The sequence below is a fragment of the Oncorhynchus clarkii genome, unplaced genomic scaffold (assembly GCF_045791955.1).
Source record: "Oncorhynchus clarkii lewisi isolate Uvic-CL-2024 unplaced genomic scaffold, UVic_Ocla_1.0 unplaced_contig_8910_pilon_pilon, whole genome shotgun sequence".
NCBI lineage: Eukaryota > Metazoa > Chordata > Actinopteri > Salmoniformes > Salmonidae > Oncorhynchus > Oncorhynchus clarkii.
Genome location: NW_027260954.1, coordinates 104,406 through 124,201, shown reverse-complemented (window position 1 = coordinate 124,201; position 19,796 = coordinate 104,406). Strand labels below are relative to the sequence as shown.

At 45.2% G+C, this 19,796-nt stretch overlaps 2 protein-coding genes across 2 annotated transcripts in view; both read right to left on the bottom strand.

Moving 5' to 3' along the window:
• Positions 1-15,852, bottom strand: part of LOC139402519 (propionyl-CoA carboxylase alpha chain, mitochondrial-like) — a 50,661-nt gene extending 34,809 nt beyond the window's left edge. Inside the window, exons 1-6 of the mRNA XM_071146511.1 lie at positions 15,769-15,852; positions 15,059-15,136; positions 12,219-12,266; positions 11,953-12,021; positions 7,154-7,267; positions 6,956-7,009 (exon numbers count right to left, since the gene is read on the bottom strand). Coding sequence (XP_071002612.1) covers positions 6,956-7,009; positions 7,154-7,267; positions 11,953-12,021; positions 12,219-12,266; positions 15,059-15,136; positions 15,769-15,822 — 417 coding nt within the window. The 5' untranslated portion in view covers positions 15,823-15,852. The remainder of the gene's footprint in view (positions 1-6,955; positions 7,010-7,153; positions 7,268-11,952; positions 12,022-12,218; positions 12,267-15,058; positions 15,137-15,768) is intronic.
• Positions 15,853-17,451: 1,599 nt separating this feature from the next.
• LOC139402521 (zinc finger protein ZIC 2-like) lies at positions 17,452-19,561 on the bottom strand. Its single transcript, XM_071146515.1, has 3 exons — positions 18,422-19,561; positions 17,814-17,977; positions 17,452-17,675 (listed from the first exon to the last, which is right to left on the bottom strand). The coding sequence occupies exons 1-3, from the start codon at positions 19,278-19,280 to the stop codon at positions 17,493-17,495; spliced, it is 1,206 nt and encodes a 401-aa protein (XP_071002616.1). The 5' UTR covers positions 19,281-19,561; the 3' UTR covers positions 17,452-17,492.
• Between the last annotated feature and the right edge of the window lie 235 nt (positions 19,562-19,796).

Genomic DNA, 19,796 nt, shown 5'->3' with positions numbered 1-19,796 from the left:
TTGCCTCATGCTCTGTCTTTCACAGGCCTTTATGCAAACTCCAGGCGTGCTGTCAAGAGCCTTTTTCTCAAAAGTGGCTTCGGTCTGACCACTCTCCCATAAAGCCCAGATCGGTGAAGTTCTGTAAAGACGATTGTCCTTCTGGCAAGTTCTCCCATCTCGGCCAAGGAACACCCACTCTGAAACTAACTGCAGCTCTTTGTTAAGTGTTGCAGTCATTTCAGTCGCTGTAGTAGCTGACGTGTACAGTGTCGAGTCATCCGCATACATAGAAACTCTGGCTTTACTCAAAGTAAGTGGCATGTCGTTAGTAAAAAAAAAATTAAAAGCAAGCTGCCTAAACAGCTTCCCTGGGAAATTCCTGATTCCATTTGGATTATGTTTGAGAGGCTTCCATTAAAGAACACACTCTCTGTTCTGTTAGACAGGTAACTCTTTATCCACAATATAGCAGGGGGTATAAAGCCATAACACATATGTTTTACAAGCAGCAGACTATGATCGATAATGTCAAAAGCTGCAGTGAAGTCAAACAAGACAGCCCCTCACAAATTTCTCTCAGTCAGTCATCAGTCAGTTGTGTCAGTGCTGTGCTTGTTTAGTGTCCTTCCCTATAAGCTGAAAGTCTGTTGTCAATTTGTTTACCGTGAAATAGCATTATATCTGGTCAAACAAATTTTCCCAGAAGTTTACTAAGGGTTGGTAACAGGCTGATTGTTCGGCTATTTGAGCCTGTAAAGGAGGCTTTACTATTCTTGGGTAGCGGAATGACTTTAGCTTCCCTCCAGGCCTGAGGGGACACACTTTCTAGTAGGCTTAAATTGGAGATGTGACAAATAAGAGAGGCAATATCGTCTGCAATTACCCTCAGTAATGTTCCAACCAGATTGTCAGACCCCGTTGGGACACACAATAATTTGTCAGACCCCACAATAATTTTCACCTCCTCCACACCGACTTTACAACTTTACAAAAGTAAATTTCTTGTCTTTCATCATTTGGTCACATATACTTAGATGTGTTGTGTCAGCCAGTGTTGCTGGCATGTCATCCCTAATGTTGCTTATCTTGTCAATGAAAACATCCTTAAAGTAGTTTGCAATATCAGTGGGCTTTGTGATGAGTGAGCCATCTGGTTCAATGAATGATGGAGCCGAGTTGGCTTTTTTCCCCCCAAATTGTAATTGAATGTGCCTCAAAGCTTTTTACGATCATTCTTTATATAATTTCTCTTTGTTTCATAGCGTAGTTTATTTTTATTTAGTTTAGTCACATGATTTAACTCGCAGTACGGTTGCCTGTCAGTTGGGTTGCCAGACTTATGTGCCATTCCTTTCACCTTATCCCTCTCAACCCATACCATTTTTTAAATTCCTCATCAATCCAAGGAGATTTAACAGTTTTTACAGTCATTTCTTAATGGGCGCGTTGCTTATTAGTAACTGGAATAAGCAATTTCATAAATGTGTCAAGTGCAGTGTCTGGTTGCTCCTCATTACACACCACAGACCAGCAGCATCTGGTTGCTCCTCATTACACACCACAGACCAGCAGCGTCTGGTTGCTCCTCATTACACACCACAGACCAGCAGCATCTGGTTGCTCCTCATTACACACCACAGACCAGCAGCATCTGGTTGCTCCTCATTACACACCACAGACCAGCAGCGTCTGGTTGCTCCTCATTACACACCACAGACCAGCAGCATCTGGTTGCTCCTCATTACACACCACAGACCAGCAGCATCTGGTTGCTCCTCATTACACACCACAGACCAGCAAATATTATTTACATCACCAACATATGAATCACTACACAACTTATTGTATGACCTCTTATACACTATATCAGGCCCAACCTTTGTAACTGTGGTTTTTCTAGATATGGCTACAATATTGTGATCACTAAATCCCATGGATTTAAATACTGCTTTCAAGCTCATTTCTGCAGCATTAGTAAAAATGTGATTAAAACATGTTGATGATTTAATTCCTGTGCTGTTTGTGACTACCCTGGTAGGTTGACTGACAACCTGAACCAGGTTGCAGACACTGATTACAGTTTGACGTTTTTTTCTTGAGTGGGCAGCTTGATGAGAGCCAATCAATATTTAAAATCACCCAGACAATATACTTCTCTGTTGATATCACATTATCAAGCAGTTCACACATATTATCTAGATACTGACTGTTAGCACTTGGTGGTCTATAGCAGCTTCCCACCAGAATGGGCTTTAGGTGAGGCAGATGAACCTGTAGCCATATTACTTCAATAGTATATAACATTATATTGTCTCTAAGCTTTACAGGAATGTGGTTCTGAATATAGACCGCAACACCTCCCCCGTTGGCATTTCTGTCTTTCCTGTAGATGTTATAACCATGTATTGCTACCACTGTAAGAATGGTATTATCTAAGTGAGTTTCAAGGATAGTCAGAATATAAAATGTTACAATCAAGTTATAGACTTCACGGACCTTGTCTCTTAGTCTACGCATGTTAATATGGGCTATTTCTTAGCACTTTCCTGGGTTGCTAGATTGTTTTTAACGCTTCACTGGGAAGTTTGTTAGAAGTAGACTTCCTCACGTTATTTACATTGGAGCTGATAGTGCAGGGTGAGCTGCATGAAGTGGGCTTCCTACTAGGACACCGCCTCAGTGATAACAGTGTAACTCTGGTTCCTAGGCTCATGATTACTGCTTACAATAGCTGTAGGATTAAAATAAGTATTCGGGGTAATTAGGGGTACATAAATTAAATTTTTATTTTATTTATTTTACCTTTATTTAACCAGGCAAGTCAGTTAAGAACAAATTCTTATTTTCAATGACGGCCTGGGAACAGTGGGTTAACTGCCTGTTCAGGGGCAGAACGACAGATTTGTACCTTGTCAGCTCGGGGGTTTGAACTCGCAACCTTCCGGTTACTAGTCCAACGCTCTAACCACTAGGCTACCCTGCCGCCCCAAATGACTTCCATTGTGTTTGCCAATGCCCCTTGGATCATGTACATTTGATGCAGCATTATGACGACTCATTGTCACAATGGTAGGGATTAACTGAGCTGGTCTTTGGATCATTTACCAGTCATTGTTTCAACGCAGCCTTGAAACGCGTGGACGGAGTCCAGGAGCCAAGATGATTTGGATGGACTCTGTCATTCCTGTAGAGTATCTTCTGTTTCCAGAAGGTGTCAAAGTTATCAATAAAAGTGACTCCAGCAGAGCTACAGTAATCTACAGAGCTACAGTAGTCTACAGTAGTCTACAGAGCTACAGTAGTCTACAGAGCTACAGTAGTCTACAGAGCTACAGTAGTCTACAGTAGTCTACAGAGCTACAGTAGTCTACAGAGCTACAGTAGTCTACAGTAGTCTACAGAGCTACAGTAGTCTACAGTAGTCTACAGAGCTACAGTAGTCTACAGAGCTACAGTAGTCTACAGTAGTCTACAGAGCTACAGTAGTCTACAGTAGTCTACAGAGCTACAGTAGTCTACAGAGCTACAGTAGTCTACAGAGCTACAGTAGTCTACAGTAGTCTACAGTAGTCTACAGAGCTACAGTAGTCTACAGTAGTCTACAGAGCTACAGTAGTCTACAGTAGTCTACAGTAGTCTACAGAGCTACAGTAGTCTACAGTAGTCTACAGTAGTCTTTCAGCCAGATGTGTAATGCCAGCAGTCTGCTGAATATTCACACCCGCGGCCCAACGATGGTACTGGACCTGAAATGATTGGCCGTTTTTTGGAATCTTAATGCTAAAATCAGTTCTTTAAAGTACATTTTCAAATGTTCCTAGCTAGCCCTCCTGATGTCGTTTGACCCCACATGGACTACGACAGTGTCAGCTCCCGGCATCTGTGGTAGAACAGTTTGAATCAACCTTATGTCCTGTACTCGTGCTCCTGTGGTAGAACAGTCTGAAGCAGGCTTGTTATGTCCTGTACTCGTGCTCCTGTGGTAGAACAGTCTGAAGCAGGCTTGTTATGTCCTGTACTCGTTCTCCTGGGTAACACAGGGTTTTTGCCTTGGGGACTGAGATGTTTCTCACCATAGCGCTGGTGATGTTGAATGGACCGGTTTCTCAGGCAGCCTCACGGTCTGTTGAGGGTGGGAGCTCCGAGGATCTGAACCTGAGATAGGAGCCACCGGTGAGGTAGACGGGACCGAGGACGAAGATGCAGGTACCTCCGGATCCGATCTCGAATGGGAAGCCCTCAAGGAAGAAGGCGCCGGAACCTCTGGATCCAGTGCAGCAAAGCTGTTCCTGGTCTGTGTCAGTTCTGGGCTCAACATCTCCATGGAGACCACCGCTGCCAGAGGACGCCTCCTTCGACTTCCACGGCGAGTGACGTACCTCCGTGGCTGGTTGGTTGGGTCGAGAACAACTCCGTTCTCCAGGGAAGGGGGAGACCCTTCAGAGAAGGAACCCTGCGGAGCACTGGCCTGTCGGCTGTGGAAAGCCGACACGGCGGCGATACTTCCACTCGAACAAAGCGGCGTCCGGCTAATGGGGTGGAAGAAAATGGAAAAGTAGGTGGGCGTGGGTTCCCAAGTAGCTTGTGTTGGTTTGCTACTTGATAAAAGTAGGTGGGCGTGGGTTCCCAAGTAGCTTGTGTTGGTTTGCTACTTGATAAAAGTAGGTGGGCGTGGGTTCCCCAGTAGCTTGTGTTGGTTTGCCACTTGATTAAAGTAGCTACTTTGCTGCTGTAGTCTTCCACAAGCAGTTACTCCATTGAAAGTCACCCTGGTCCACATCGTCCCGGGAACAAAGTAAACACAGCTCCCTGCAGCGCTGGAAACTTTCAATACCGGCCTCCATTTGAGACCGCCAAGACAGTGAGGCTAGCTGGGCTCTGGTGTCTTGAGACCGCCAAGACAGCGAGGCTAGCTGGGCTTTGGTGTCTTGAGACCGCAAAGACAGCGAGGCTAGCTGGGCTTTGGTGTCTTGAGACCGCCAAGACAGCTGGGCTTTGGTGTCTTGAGACCGCCAAGACAGCGAGGCTAGCTGGGCTTTGGTGTCTTGAGACCGCCAAGACAGCGAGGCTAGCTGGGCTTTGGTGTCTTGAGACCGCCAAGACAGCTGGGCTTTGGTGTCTTGAGACCGCCAAGACAGCGAGGCTAGCTGGGCTTCGGTGTCTTGAGACCGATAGCAGCGCTCACAGCAATTTAGCCCAACAGAGTCGCAGGATCCAAAATAAAATAAATGGATATAAAAAAAACACTGTCAGATTTTAAACCGATGTTTTTAGTTTAACAACAACAGACATCTGCCCTTTAGACGAGGACACAATGAAAAACACACAACCTATCATCCTCTAAATCAGTGTTTCCCCAACTCAGTCCTGGGGCCCCTCCCCCGGGTGCACGTTTTAGTTCGTTACGCTGATTCCAATAACCAACTCATCATCAAGCGTTGATTATTACCAAACGGTCACCCGGGGGGGGGGGGGGGGCAGGACGGAGTTGAGGAAACCCTGCTCTAAATGAAGACACAATGACAAACATCGATCCTCCCTCCCTCTGGTGCCATGTTGTGACATCTCACTATTTACATCATAATAAACCTGGCTGAGCCTTTTCAGACCTGCCTCATCCTCTCACGTCCAAACGGCTTTTCTTAACACACTGATGAGCGGAGCACCACACGCCATTTTGCCAGGCGCAAACAAATGAGTCTCCAACAATAAGAGGAGGTGTAATCGGACCCCTGAGTTAAGTGGGTGCACGTGTCCTAGAGTGCTCAACACAAGTGTGAAATGCTTGTGTCCGTCTGCAAAAGTCCCAAAAAATAATTACACATTTATTTTGAAACGGGGGGGGTGGGGATCCACCGACGCATTGAGGGACAATACATTCTACTATACTCTATCCATCCCCCATATCCCTCCAGCTCTATTCAGCCTGAGGTTCTTTCTCATGCTAACAGAACCCTTACCCTAATCCCCCCCCCCCCCCCCCCCGGCTTTACCCCGAGCCCAGAGGCATACGGACATTGCCCCCACCCCCAGAGGGTTTTGCAATGCGTAAATCTGGCACTAACTATTCCCCCACTGTTACAGGAGGGGGAGGTCCTTTGAGTTGCTAATGTAATGACATCTCCATTTCCACAGCAGGCTCCCATAGGGCAGCGGACGGCCGAGCGGACGGCCCACTCACATACAGAGCAAGAGCCTTGCTCCAGGGCAACACAATAGGAGTCGGGGACACTGGGCATTGTGGTTGATCCAAATCATGGGAGTGGGTACGACATCTTTTAGTTCCAATGAAGGAAAATAGGCCATTTATACCTGTGGGATTAGCTTCAATGTACCACGGCCCACCTCCGGGTGCCTTGCATGATATGCCACAACAGGAAGGGAAAAGGGGAATACCTAGTAAGTTGTACAACTGACTGTATTCAATGGGAGGGAGAGATGTCAGGGTTGTTTTAGGACATTGAATGATGGTGGGAGAGGTACTTAGTTAACCATGAGGTAAATAAGCATGTTGTTATTTACCTGTGGAACAGGTGAGTTATAGATTTGCAGTACTAACACAGCCTTGCATAACGGCATGGTTCGATGTGTGTCATCGGCTAAACGTCGGAGGGGTCTTGTATTTTTAAATGTTTTATATAACCTTTTATTTAAGTTGTCAAGTCTTGTGTCTGTCTGCAGGACATTGGGGCCATGAAATGTGGAGGTACAACTGAGAAAACATTTTCCTTTAAGTAAATTACTTTTAAAATAATTTTGAAAGATGTTACATTTTCTTATCATGAAGTGAGTCTTTTGGCGTCTGTGTGTTAAGTTTTCATATCAGGTTTTCACCCGGAGAATCACACCCTTAATAAAATTAACCTTCCGGGGGTTCCCGAAGCCTGTTGATAAGGGAAACAGAGGGGGATATACAGAGAGAGGTGTGTGTGTGTGTGTGTTCCCAACAGTTGTAAATTCCAGCACGACTCACCAGTCTCTTGGCAAACTCTTTATTTTCAGACAGAAAACCGTAGCCTGGATGCACCTTCAGAGACAGAAGAGAAAAGGCCTCAAAACACAACAGCAAACACAACCGTGTGTGTTTAAATGTTGGTGTGTGTGTGTGTGTGTGTCTGTGTGTGCGTGTGCGTGTGTGTGTGTGTGTGTCAACGTGTGTCGTAAATCTCACGGCCTGGGATCCAGTCTTCCTGATAGCGTCCATGATGGCGTCCATGTTGAGGTAGCTCTTGTTGGTGGGGGCGGGGCCTACACACACTGCCTCGTCAGCCATCTTCACATGGACCTGAGGCGGCACAGAGAAAAACAAGTATTTATTCAAATGAGGCCAAAGCGTCAAGCCTCAATCATATGGTACACAGCTACTACCGCAGACACAGGCACTACCGCAGACACAGCTACTACCGCAGACACAGGCACTACCGCAGACACAGGCACTACCGCAGACACAGGCACTACCGCAGACACAGGCACTACCGCAGACACAGCTACTACCACAGACACAGCCACTACCACAGACACAGCCACTACCACAGACACAGCCACTACCACAGACACAGGCACTACAGCAGACACAGCCACTACCACAGACACAGCCACTACAGCAGACACAGCCACTACCACAGACACAGCCACTACAGCAGACACAGCCACTACCACAGACACAGCCACTACCACAGACACAGCCACTACCACAGACACAGCCACTACAGCAGACACAGCCACTACAGCAGACACAGCCACTACCGCAGACACAGCCACTACCACAGACACAGCCACTACCACAGACACAGCCACTACAGCAGACACAGCCACTACCACAGACACAGCCACTACCACAGACACAGCCACTACAGCAGACACAGCCACTACCACAGACACAGCTACTACAGCAGACACAGCCACTACAGCAGACACAGCCACTACCACAGACACAGCCACTACCACAGACACAGCCACTACCACAGACACAGCTACTACAGCAGACACAGCCACTACCACAGACACAGCCACTACCGCAGACACAGCCACTACCACAGACACAGCCACTACCGCAGACACAGCCACTACCGCAGACACAGCCACTACAGCAGACACAGCCACTACCACAGACACAGCCACTACCACAGACACAGCCACTACCACAGACACAGCTACTACAGCAGACACAGCCACTACCACAGACACAGCCACTACCGCAGACACAGCCACTACCACAGACACAGCCACTACCGCAGACACAGGCACTACAGCAGACACAGCCACTACCGCAGACACAGCCACTACCACAGACACAGCCACTACCGCAGACACAGCCACTACCGCAGACACAGCCACTACAGCAGACACAGCCACTACCACAGACACAGCCACTACAGCAGACACAGCCACTACAGCAGACACAGCCACTACAGCAGACACAGCCACTACCGCAGACACAGCCACTACCACAGACACAGCCACTACCACAGACACAGCCACTACCACAGCCACTACCGCAGACACAGCTACTACCACAGACACAGCTACTACCACAGACACAGCCACTACAGCAGAACGGGATCTTAAGCACTTTGTTTTTTTGCAGGACCCAACGTATCACACAAAATGGATGACGTTTTGGCTCGAGCGCTACCTTCAACTACTGGCTGAAATTATACAAAATCTCTGTAGCATCATTTTAAAGAACTAAATATTCAAGAGGACAAACTAGCTAAAGCATCAACTGTGATCCATTCATCTGACACAGACATTTTCTGTCCAATTAAACAAGTTGTAAAACAAGAAAGAAATTATTCATTGGGTGAGAGTGGTATTTTGAAAACAACATCAAGGCCAGGCAGCCATTTCATCTTCTAAATCTCACATCACCAGCCCCCCCCCCCCACAGAGCCAGACCCTCAGCAGATTGAGTGACAGACACTGTCACCACCAGGACACATTCCACGGGATTAACATCAACATCTGGATCAACAAGGTGGCAGAAGGAGTGTGTGTGTGTGTGTGTGTGTGTGTGTGTGTGTGTGTGTGTGTGTGTGTGTGTGTGTGTGTGTGTGTGTGTGTGTAGGTGTGTGTGTGTAGGGGGGGGGGGGGGGGGGGGGGTTACAGGCCAGTTGGTTCCCTGCGTCTCTTAACAAAGAAGTGCTAAGGGAGGCATCATGTCTGCTCCACAGCTAAACACCACTTCAAAACCTGTCCAACACATCCACAGGTCAATGGGACCTCACTATTACGTGGGCCATCTTACCTCTGGCTGTACTTGGTCCATTGACATACAACAATATTAACATCAACCGTAGAGCCTCCGGAGCACATTTTGGTGGGTACTCAACAGTCCCCCATCTACCCCCTGTGTCCTGGTCAACGTCAAGGTGGGTACTCAACAGTCCCCCATCTACACCCTGTGTCCTGGTCAACGTTTAGGAATGTTACTCAGCTTGGCAACTAGAGGAGCCCAATAAACAACCGTGTCTACCCACCCGTCTGACCAATAGAGGAGCTCAGTGCTGGAAAGTCACTTTCACACCCAGTTAAAGGCCTACTATGTCATTAAACCAGCCTGTAAATACAACTAACCTTCTCATGTAGCGGTCATTATAACACAATCCCTCTGGCTGTATGGGGTCATTATAACACACCACCTCTGGCTGTATGGGGTCATTATAACACACCCCCTCAATACCTCTGGCTGTATGGGGTCAATATAACACACCACCTCAATCCCTCTGGTTGTATGGGGTCATTATAACACACCACCTCAATACCTCTGGTTGTATGGGGTCAATATAACACACCACCTCTGGTTGTATGGGGTCATTATAACACACCACCTCAATACCTCTGGCTGTATGGGGTCATTATAACACAATCCCTCTGGCTGTATGGGGTCATTATAACACAATCACTCTGGCTGTATGGGGTCATTATAACACACCACCTCAATACCTCTGGCTGTATGGGGTCATTATAACACACCACCTCAATACCTCTGGTTGTATGGGGTCCATATAACACAATCCCTCTGGCTGTATGGGGTCATTATAACACACCACCTCAATATCTCTGGCTGTATGGGGTCATTATAACACACCACCTCAATACCTCTGGCTGTATGGGGTCAATATAACACACCACCTTAATACCTCTGGTTGTATGGGGTCAATATAACACACCACCTCAATACCTCTGGCTGTATGGGGTCCATATAACACAATCCCTCTGGCTGTATGGGGTCATTATAACACACCACCTCAATATCTCTGGCTGTATGGGGTCATTATAACACACCACCTCAATACCTCTGGCTGTATGGGGTCAATATAACACACCACCTTAATACCTCTGGCTGTATTGGGTCATTATAACAATACCTCTGGCTGTATGGGGTCAATATAACACACCACCACAATACCTCTGGCTGTATGGGGTCATTATAACACCTCAATACCTCTGGCTGTATGGGGTCAGTATAACAATACCTCTGGCTGTATGGGGTCAATATAACACACCACCTTCAATACCTCTGGCAGTATGGGGTCAATATAGCAATACCTCTGGCTGTATGGGGTCAATATAACACCACCACAATACCTCTGGCGGTATAACACATCACCACAATACCTCTGGCGGTATGGGGTCATTATAACATACCACCTCAATACCTCTGGCTGTATGGGGTCATTATAACATACCACCTCAATACCTCTGGCGGTATGGGGTCATTATAACATACCACCTCAATATCTCTGGCTGTATGGGGTCATTATAACACACCACCTCAATACCTCTGGCTGTATGGGGTCATTATAACACAATACCTCTGGCTGTATGGGGTCATTATAACACAATACCTCTGGCGGTATGGGGTCATTATAACACACCCCCTCAATACCTCTGGCGGTATGGGGTCATTATAACATACCACCTCAATACCTCTGGCTGTATGGGGTCATTATAACATACCACCTCAATACCTCTGGCGGTATGGGGTCATTATAACATACCACCTCAATATCTCTGGCTGTATGGGGTCATTATAACACACCACCTCAATACCTCTGGCTGTATGGGGTCATTATAACACAATACCTCTGGCTGTATGGGGTCATTATAACACAATACCTCTGGCGGTATGTGGTCATTATAACACAATACCTCTGGCTGTATGGGGTCATTATAACACAATACCTCTGGCGGTATGTGGTCATTATAACACAATACCTCTGGCTGTATGGGGTCATTATAACACAATACCTCTGGCAGTATGGGGCCAATATAGCAATACCTCTGGCTGTATGGGGTCATTATAACACACCACCTCAATACCTCTGGCTGTATGGGGTCAACATAACACACCACCACAATACCTCTGGCTGTATGGGGTCATTATAACAATACCTCTGGCTGTATGGGGTCAATATAGCAATACCTCTGGCTGTATGGGGTCATTATAACACAATCCCTCTGGCTGTATGGGGTCAATATAACACACCACCACAATACCTCTGGCGGTATGGGGTCATTATAACACACCACCACAATACCTCTGGCTGTATGGGGTCATTATAACACCTCAATACCTCTGGCTGTATGGGGTCATTATAACACCTCAATACCTCTGGCTGTATGAGGTCCTTATAACAATACCTCTGGCTGTATGGGGTCATTATAACACAATACCTCTGGCTGTATGGGGTCAATAAAACACACCAGGTTAGTAATGGAGATCCGTCTACTTTACTTTCCATCTACTACTAGACACCAACATCCCCTACACACCACCTCTACAGACCAGACAGACTTACCCCCACACACCACCTCTACAGAGCAGACAGACTTACCACTACACACCACCTCTACAGAGCAGACAGACTTACCACCACCTCTACAGAGCAGACAGACTTACCCCCACACACCACCTCTACAGAGCAGACAGACTTACCACCACCTCTACAGAGCAGACAGACTTACCGCGCTGGCGTCGACATCACTGTGCACCGCCACTGTTTTGATACCCATCTTCTTACATGTTTTCATCACCTGCCAGAGACAATGAAGAAGACGTGTGATCAGCTTCTATTCAATACATCAATAATAATAATAATAGTCTATAATGTTTACTAGGTGCTATAGACCTGCTATAGGCGCAGTAGAGAGATGAGACTTAGGAGGGCTTTCATCCTGTCTCTGTCTTTTAACCTGAGAACCAGTGATGCTTAGTTAACACACAGTCTTACCCTGCAGGCGATCTCTCCTCTGTTTGCAATGAGGATCTTATCAAAGGTCTAGTAGGGTGAAAGGGAAGAAAGAGATTAGTTTGGGAACTCATTGTCACAACAAATCATTTGCTCCTGTGTGTGTGTGTGTGTGTGTGTGTGTGTACCAGTAAACACGTAGAAACACAGTAAGTGAAAGCGTCTGGTTCTGTCAGTCTTTCCGTTCCTCTGGTCTGAACACCTTATTAAATGAAACGTCTTTCCTCTGTCCCCTCTCCCCCCGCACCCCCCACTCACAGCTCAACCCCCTGCCTGTCCTACTGCTAAACACTATGGCCAGAGGCAAGGTTGGCGGTTTGAAGATGAAAGGACAAAGCTAGGAGGATGTGACATGTTGTTTATATTGGGGATGGAGGGAAATTAAGGTTTCCCCTTGTAACATTTAGAGAGAAAAGATAATACTCTGCTAGCAACAAATAAAATACATTCTGTGTGACTCAGGTTCATGTTGACAAACCTCCACAAGTCATGACAAAGTACTGTTTTTAAATCAGAGGTCTGTCAACAAAAATTACTGCATTTAATCAGAGGTCTGTCAACACAAAGTACTGTATTTAATTTCAATACAGAACTAATCCTATCCTTCCTTGCATCATGTGACAACCCTGCACCCAGTGAGCCATACTAATCCTATCCTTCCTGGCATCATGTGACAACCCTGCACCCAGTGAGCCATACTACTCCTATCCTTCCTGGCATCATGTGACAACCCTGCACCCAGTAAGCCATACTAATCCTATCCTTCCTGGCATCATGTGACAACCCTGCACCCAGTGAGCCATACTACTCCTATCCTTCCTGGCATCATGTGACAACCCTGCACCCAGTAAGCCATACTAATCCTATCCTTCCTGGCATCATGTGACAACCCTGCACCCAGTAAGCCATACTAATCCTATCCTTCCTGGCATCATGTGACAACCCTGCACCCAGTGAGCCATACTACTTCTATCCTTCCTGGCATCATGTGACAACCCTGCACCCAGTGAGCCATACTACTCCTATCCAATGTTCCCTCTATACTGCACCTTTAGAGACTGAACGCCACTGAGTTCACCCAATTAGTTTGCACTACGGGGCCTTCGTAAAGTATTCAGACCCCTTGACTTTTTCCACATTTTGTTACGTTACAGCCTGATTCTAAAATGGATTCAATAAGATGTTTTTAAATCCTCAGCATCTACACGCATTGCCCCATAATGAAACAGAAAAACAAGTTTATGAAATGTTTGCAAATTTATAATTAAAAAAAAAAAAAAATAGCTTAGTAGTATTCAGATCCTTGGTTATGAGACTGGAAATTGAGCTCAGGTGCATCCTGTTAACATTGATCATCCTTGAGATGTTTCTACAACTTGAATGGAGTCCACCTGGGGTAAATTCAATGCATTGGACATGATTTGGAAAGGCATATACCTATTTATATAAGGTCCCACAGTTGACAGTGCATGTCAGAGCAAAAACCAAGCCATGAGGTCGAAGGAATTGTCCGTAGAGCTCCGAGACAGGATTGTGTCGAGGCACAGATCTGGGGAAGGGTATCAAAACATTCCTGCAGCAATCAAGGTCCCCAAGAACACAGTGGCCTCCATCATTCTTAGCCTCCATCATAGATCTGGCCACCCGGCCAAACTGATCAATCGGGGGAGAAGGGCCTTGGTCGGGGAGGTGACAAGAACCCGATGGTCACTCTGACAGAGCTCCAGAGATCCTCTGTGGAGATGGGAGAACCTTCCTATTCTTCAAATAGCCACTTTTTGCCTCAATGACAATACCACCCATACCTTATCACAACACAACTGACTGGCTCAAACGCATTAAGGAAAGAAATTCTACAAATTAACTTTTAAGAAGGCAAACCTGTTCATTGAAATGCATTCCAGGTGACTACCTCATGAATCTGGTTGAGAGAATGCCAAGAGTGTACAAAGCTGTCATCAAGGCAAAGGGTGGCTACTTTGAAGAATCTCAAATATAAAATATATTTTGATTTGTTTAACACTATTTTTGGTTACTACATGATTCCATATGTGTTATTTCATAGTTTTGATGTCTTCAATATTATTCTACAATGTAGAAAATTGTCAAAAATAAAGAAAAACCCTTGAATGAGGCGGTGTTGTACAACTTTTGACCAGTAGTGTATGTAAATGTGATTTCAGTTTCTTTATTTATTTTTTAAATTAGCAAAACAAATTCTACTGTTTTTGCTTTGTCATTATGGGGTATTGTGTGTATATTGATGGGGGGGGGGGGGATGATTTAATCCATTTAGAATATGGTTGTAATGTAACAAAATGTGGAAGAAGTCAAGGGGTCTCAATACTTTCCGAAGGAAAAAGTATTTTTCTGTGATCGAATCAACATTATATCAGCCCCTTTTCAATGCAACAAGCCAAAACAAATCTAACTTAGCAAGATTTAGTCTGTGATGTTGTAGGCAGAGCTGGAGCACAACGGAGTAGAATTCTATTGGCCCATGAGCCGTCTTTCAATCCCCTGTAGGATATATATCAAAAGCTATTTGCATGTTTAAATGTTATGGGATTTGCTCCATTGGTTTTGTCGGTAGGCCTACATTATGCTCCAATAGCATGTCTGTCTAAAACTGTAAGGGTACAGCCTCCGTTCACTGTAAACGCTCGCCGGACGTTGTACAGCATTCTCACAACTTTCAACTCACAAGACCTGAAATGTGCTCTGTGCTCAGTGCCCCCCCCCAAAAAAATGTTGAGGTAACATTGGTCCTAGCCTTCCATGCATCCTTGTGACAGCCCTGCACCCTGTGAATCATATGTTACCTTCTCATTGGAATCATAAACAGTGGAGTACTGGACTCGACTGGACGCCACACAGCATCTGGACTGGAAAGAGGCATGCTGCGGGGAAACATTTCAGAAACATGAACGTTATAGTACCATCATAAACACCACTCTTCGCTATTCTTTATAATGGACACATGCCGAACATCACAAAGAGGTGAAGGTTAAACGTGATGGCAGCTGTGTTGTTTCTATTACACCAACAGCGCCCAGTATTGCTGAGCTGGAACGAAGGCAAATCCCGATATTATCATTCAAAGACAGTTACATTTAGTCATGTGGTGAAGGTTCGACCAGTTCAGGATTGTGTTATATAGTGTAACAACTTATTAACAAGATGCTAACGGGTTGGACGCTTTGACATTGACAGAGGAGGAACGGACGAAGCTGTACATTCTCTAATACGAATAACTTAAACATTTATACCGCGAAATTAAACATTTAAATGTCAGAGTAGAGAATGCTTACATCTTACAAACTTCAAAAGAAGAGAGACGGCTTGAGAGAAGGCGTGTGAGTGACAGACAGACTTGCTAGCTTGGCAGGCTAGCGAACAGATGTCCAATTGTGTGGTGCTAGAAACTTGCATTAAAAGGCATAGATTGTCGGGTGTTTCGGTTTTGCAAGAGCTCTTCATGAATTTCAAATAACTAGCTACAAGATTAAGTTTACAATAACTGACAGCTCACCTTAGCAACAAGCAAAACTCTTCGCAGGGTTGAAGTGATCATGTACGCCGCCATGTCTGTCCGGGTGAGGGGAGCGCAGTAGTGACGTGTGACAGGGGAGTGTGCTCCGTCTTCCAATCAAATCGAGTAACCGGACGTAGAAGTACGTACGTAGAAGGACGTCGGTAGAGCTTGAGGGTTTTCAATGTATTTAGACTGAATGGACCATACAGTAGAGCCTACTTTTATAATGCAAAGCCTCGTCTTACTTCTTTGTCCATCTGTTTTCTCACCTTCTCGCCTGTTTTCCTACCTTTTCAAATGATATGAACAACAATGATGTTGAATATTATCAACATAGTAGGTATTTCGAGTGACATTTGGAATTTGTGGACTTTTAAAGAGATAAGCCTAGAAGAAATCCATTATTCCTATATTTTCATAATAATAATTGTAGTGTCATACAGTAGAATACAGTCATGTACAATATCAATGTATCTTCATTATTCTCTGGAAATGGGGAAGAAATCTATAAAAACTGAAATGATGGAATTAGGTCTATATCTGGGTTGGCCTATAGACTTCTTTCCCCAACTCTTTAACCGTTCTTTCCTGTTGTATCGTCTCTCGTTATTGCCCACTGCAATGACAGGAATAAAATCAGAACACAGCAGGCCGTGTAAACTCCAACCTGTAAGAAATGACTGGCGCGGTGTTAAAATACTCATGCGATGTAAATTTAGTGTCAGGTACACGGTATGTTATCCTCGCTGATTTTACTCGTGTAAAATACAGTCATGTACAATATTTTTTGGTTTGTTTTTAAAATGGTCGAATTAATAAACTAAAGGGGTCTCATTTCAATGACCTTTTTTTTAAACGAACAAACATGAAATAACAAAACAAGTTGTATTTCTCATAAACAATAGTTTGGTGGCGATCAATCCAAGTTGTCCAGCCATATTAAGGATAAAGTAATCCCTTCTCCACATAAATAATGAATCATTGAATTGATGATTCTGAACAATAAACGCATGATAATTTATGCATAAATGTAATTTATTATCTTACATATCAGTAGGGTACATATACAATTTAGACTTGTATACATTCCATATCATACTTGTTGGTGCAGGGAGCGTTCAAACTGAACTTTCTTTTAATGCAAAACATTTACAGAGAGACACGAATTTAAAAAAGGAATTAAGACAGGCATTTTAAACATCACATTAATTTTACTAACACGTTTGTTAACATAATATAGACTTACAGAAAAACAACACAGCAACTTTCTTTTTTATATAAATTATGTCTCAACTGGGCATCTCAAGAGGTCGTTCATGGAGGACAGCGCATATTCAACCTGTTCAACTTCAACAAAAACTCGTTTCCAATTTTTTTTAAATGTGCACAATTAAACTAAGGTTAACTTTGGCACTTATTTAAAATACTTTTAAATAGTTCATGTTCAGTCTCAAACTCCCAATCAACTGTAAAAATAACCGATCTCAAAATGACAACGAAAGACTGATAATTAAACAACCATCGAAAGAAAAATAACGTTTGTTTTTTACATAAGACATTTTCTTCTTTGGCTTCCAATGTTTTAGTGCAACGTTCTTGATTCATATTTCAATCGCGCGTAAAAGCGTCCATTTAGGCCAGTCAGATGCTCATTGTATTTGTTGCCTGTTTTTCCTTCATTTGTTTTGCCGTCGTTTTCCCGTTAGTCTTGAGTGTGGTCCTCAGACATACCACTCACTGAAGTTGGACGAGAGGTTGCTGTGTCCGCTACCGAGGACCGCAGAGTCCGGGGACATGGTGCTCTGGGTCTCCGAGGCAGGGGACACTAAACTCGGGGGCGTCGAGGACTCATATCCGCTGCTGGCTCCGGGCGAAGTGTCTGCTACTGACAAAGAATCATGCACCTAAAATAAATCAAAACAAATCTGTCAAAAAACAATCCCTCAAAGATGACCACAATTTCGGCACAAAAGTCCCCACAATTTTGTCACAGAACAAAGTTGTCCAGGACAAGTATATTTTGGCAAAGACAGAAAACGGACCTTCATATGTTTTCTCAGAGAGCTGGGGTGTGTGTAGGACTTGACACACTTCTTGCACAGATAGGGCTTGTCAGACGTGTGAACGTGCAGGTGTTTCTTGCGGTCACTGCTGTTGGCGAAGCGTCTGTCGCAGCCGAAGAAATCACACATGAACGGTTTCTCCCCTGGAGGAGAACAGAATGAGGGGATTAGTTGAAATGTGTTTGTTGGTTTAAATACAGTCACAGTTGTTTTCAAATATCTGATACGATTTAGTTATAGGCCCCGCCGATAAAACCCTAAGCGCATCAACAAATAAAAACATGGGAGAGTTATCAATCATTTTTTAAACTTTCTAAACAACCTCACTTCATACAAAACTCAAATCAGATGTCTAAATCTGACGTTTATATCCATGAGATATTCAACCTGCAGACATCAAATCAAACTGTATTTGTCACATACAACAAGTGTAGACTTTACCGTGAAATGCTTACTTACAAGCCCTTCACCAACAGCGCAGTTCAAGACGAGTTAAGAAAATATTTATCAAATTAACTAAAGTAAAAAAAATATATAAAAAGTAACACAACATAACAATAATGAGGCTATATTTCGTTTTAAATTACCTGTGTGAGTTCTCTTGTGTATCTTCAAGTTCTCAGAGCGCGCAAAGACCTTGCTGCACGCGGGGAACGGACACGCGAAAGGCTTCTCTCCAGTGTGCACCCGAATATGATTCACCAGCTTGTATTTGGCCTTGAACGATTTGTTCTCGCGTGGGCACTCTTCCCAGAAGCAGGTGTGGCTACTCTGCTCGGGCCCACCGACGTGCTCCACGGAGACGTGCGTAACCAGCTCGTGCATGGTGCCGTAAGTCTTGCCACAGCACCGGCTCGCCCCGCCGGGCTGGTCCGGGTCTATCCACTTGCAGATCAACTCTTGCTTGATGCACTGCTGCCGCATGAAGCGGAAGAACGCGGCTGGGTGATGATGGTGGTGAGCTGCCATGCCCATGTTGTGACCCATGGCCCCATATTGGCCGTAAGGATCGCTCCTTGGACCGGAAACATGGTGATACTGGTCCGCTCTCCCGAATACCTCCCCTGGTAGCCCCAACCGGCCGCCCAGCACGTTAGCAGAGCCGTGGTGCTGGTCGTGCATCCCGGGAAAGAGGAGGTGTCCATGCCCGTGGCCCTGGCCCTCTACGTGTGAGTGATGGATAGACCCAGCCATAGTCCTGAGGAGAGAGTGCTGATCGCTGGCAGGGGAAGAGTCTCCGAATCCCCGGTTACGCAGGATAAAGTCCCGTGTGGAGTTGGCGTAGGATGGGCCATACCCGGGTCCCTGGCTGGCGATGTGGACCGACTCCATAAAGCTGGGGTCTCTCTCCTGCATCTCGACTGGTGAATGCGCTGAGTGGTGCCTTTGGAACGCGCTCGCACTGACCCCTGAGCCTGATTGCTGGTGACCTCCCTCCAACAGCATCACAGCACGAGCCTGGGCTCAAAGTAAATATGTGAACTGTAGGCGTGCGTAGAAAGCGGTTGAAGAAGTGTCCAAAAGCTCTAAATAAAAATATGTTTCTTTCTCAAATGAGGACTCAATATCTTGCCGCAAAACACATTCCAGATAATTCCTCAGCACCCCAAGGAGAAAAAACTTCCCCAAGCTGTGAATGAATAGTTTTGCAGGAGTCTCAACAGTAATGTGGCAGGTCATTTACCCGGGAATGAATAAAGGTCTTGTGGTAAATGTTCAGAATGCTGTTTGTAAGTATGACTGTTCACTACAACGTGAAAATGCTTATCCCGGGGTCTTCAAAGGGCACTTCTACCTCCCCTTTTTACAGAACCCCGGGTGTTCACCAAACGCACTCTAATTGGCCACTGCAGCTCATCCCGATCCCAGCCATTCCACCAATTACAGGCAAGCGTATCATGACTAATCGATGTTTGCTCCGCCCATGTTTTATTACTTTGGAAAGACTTAACGGGAAAATGA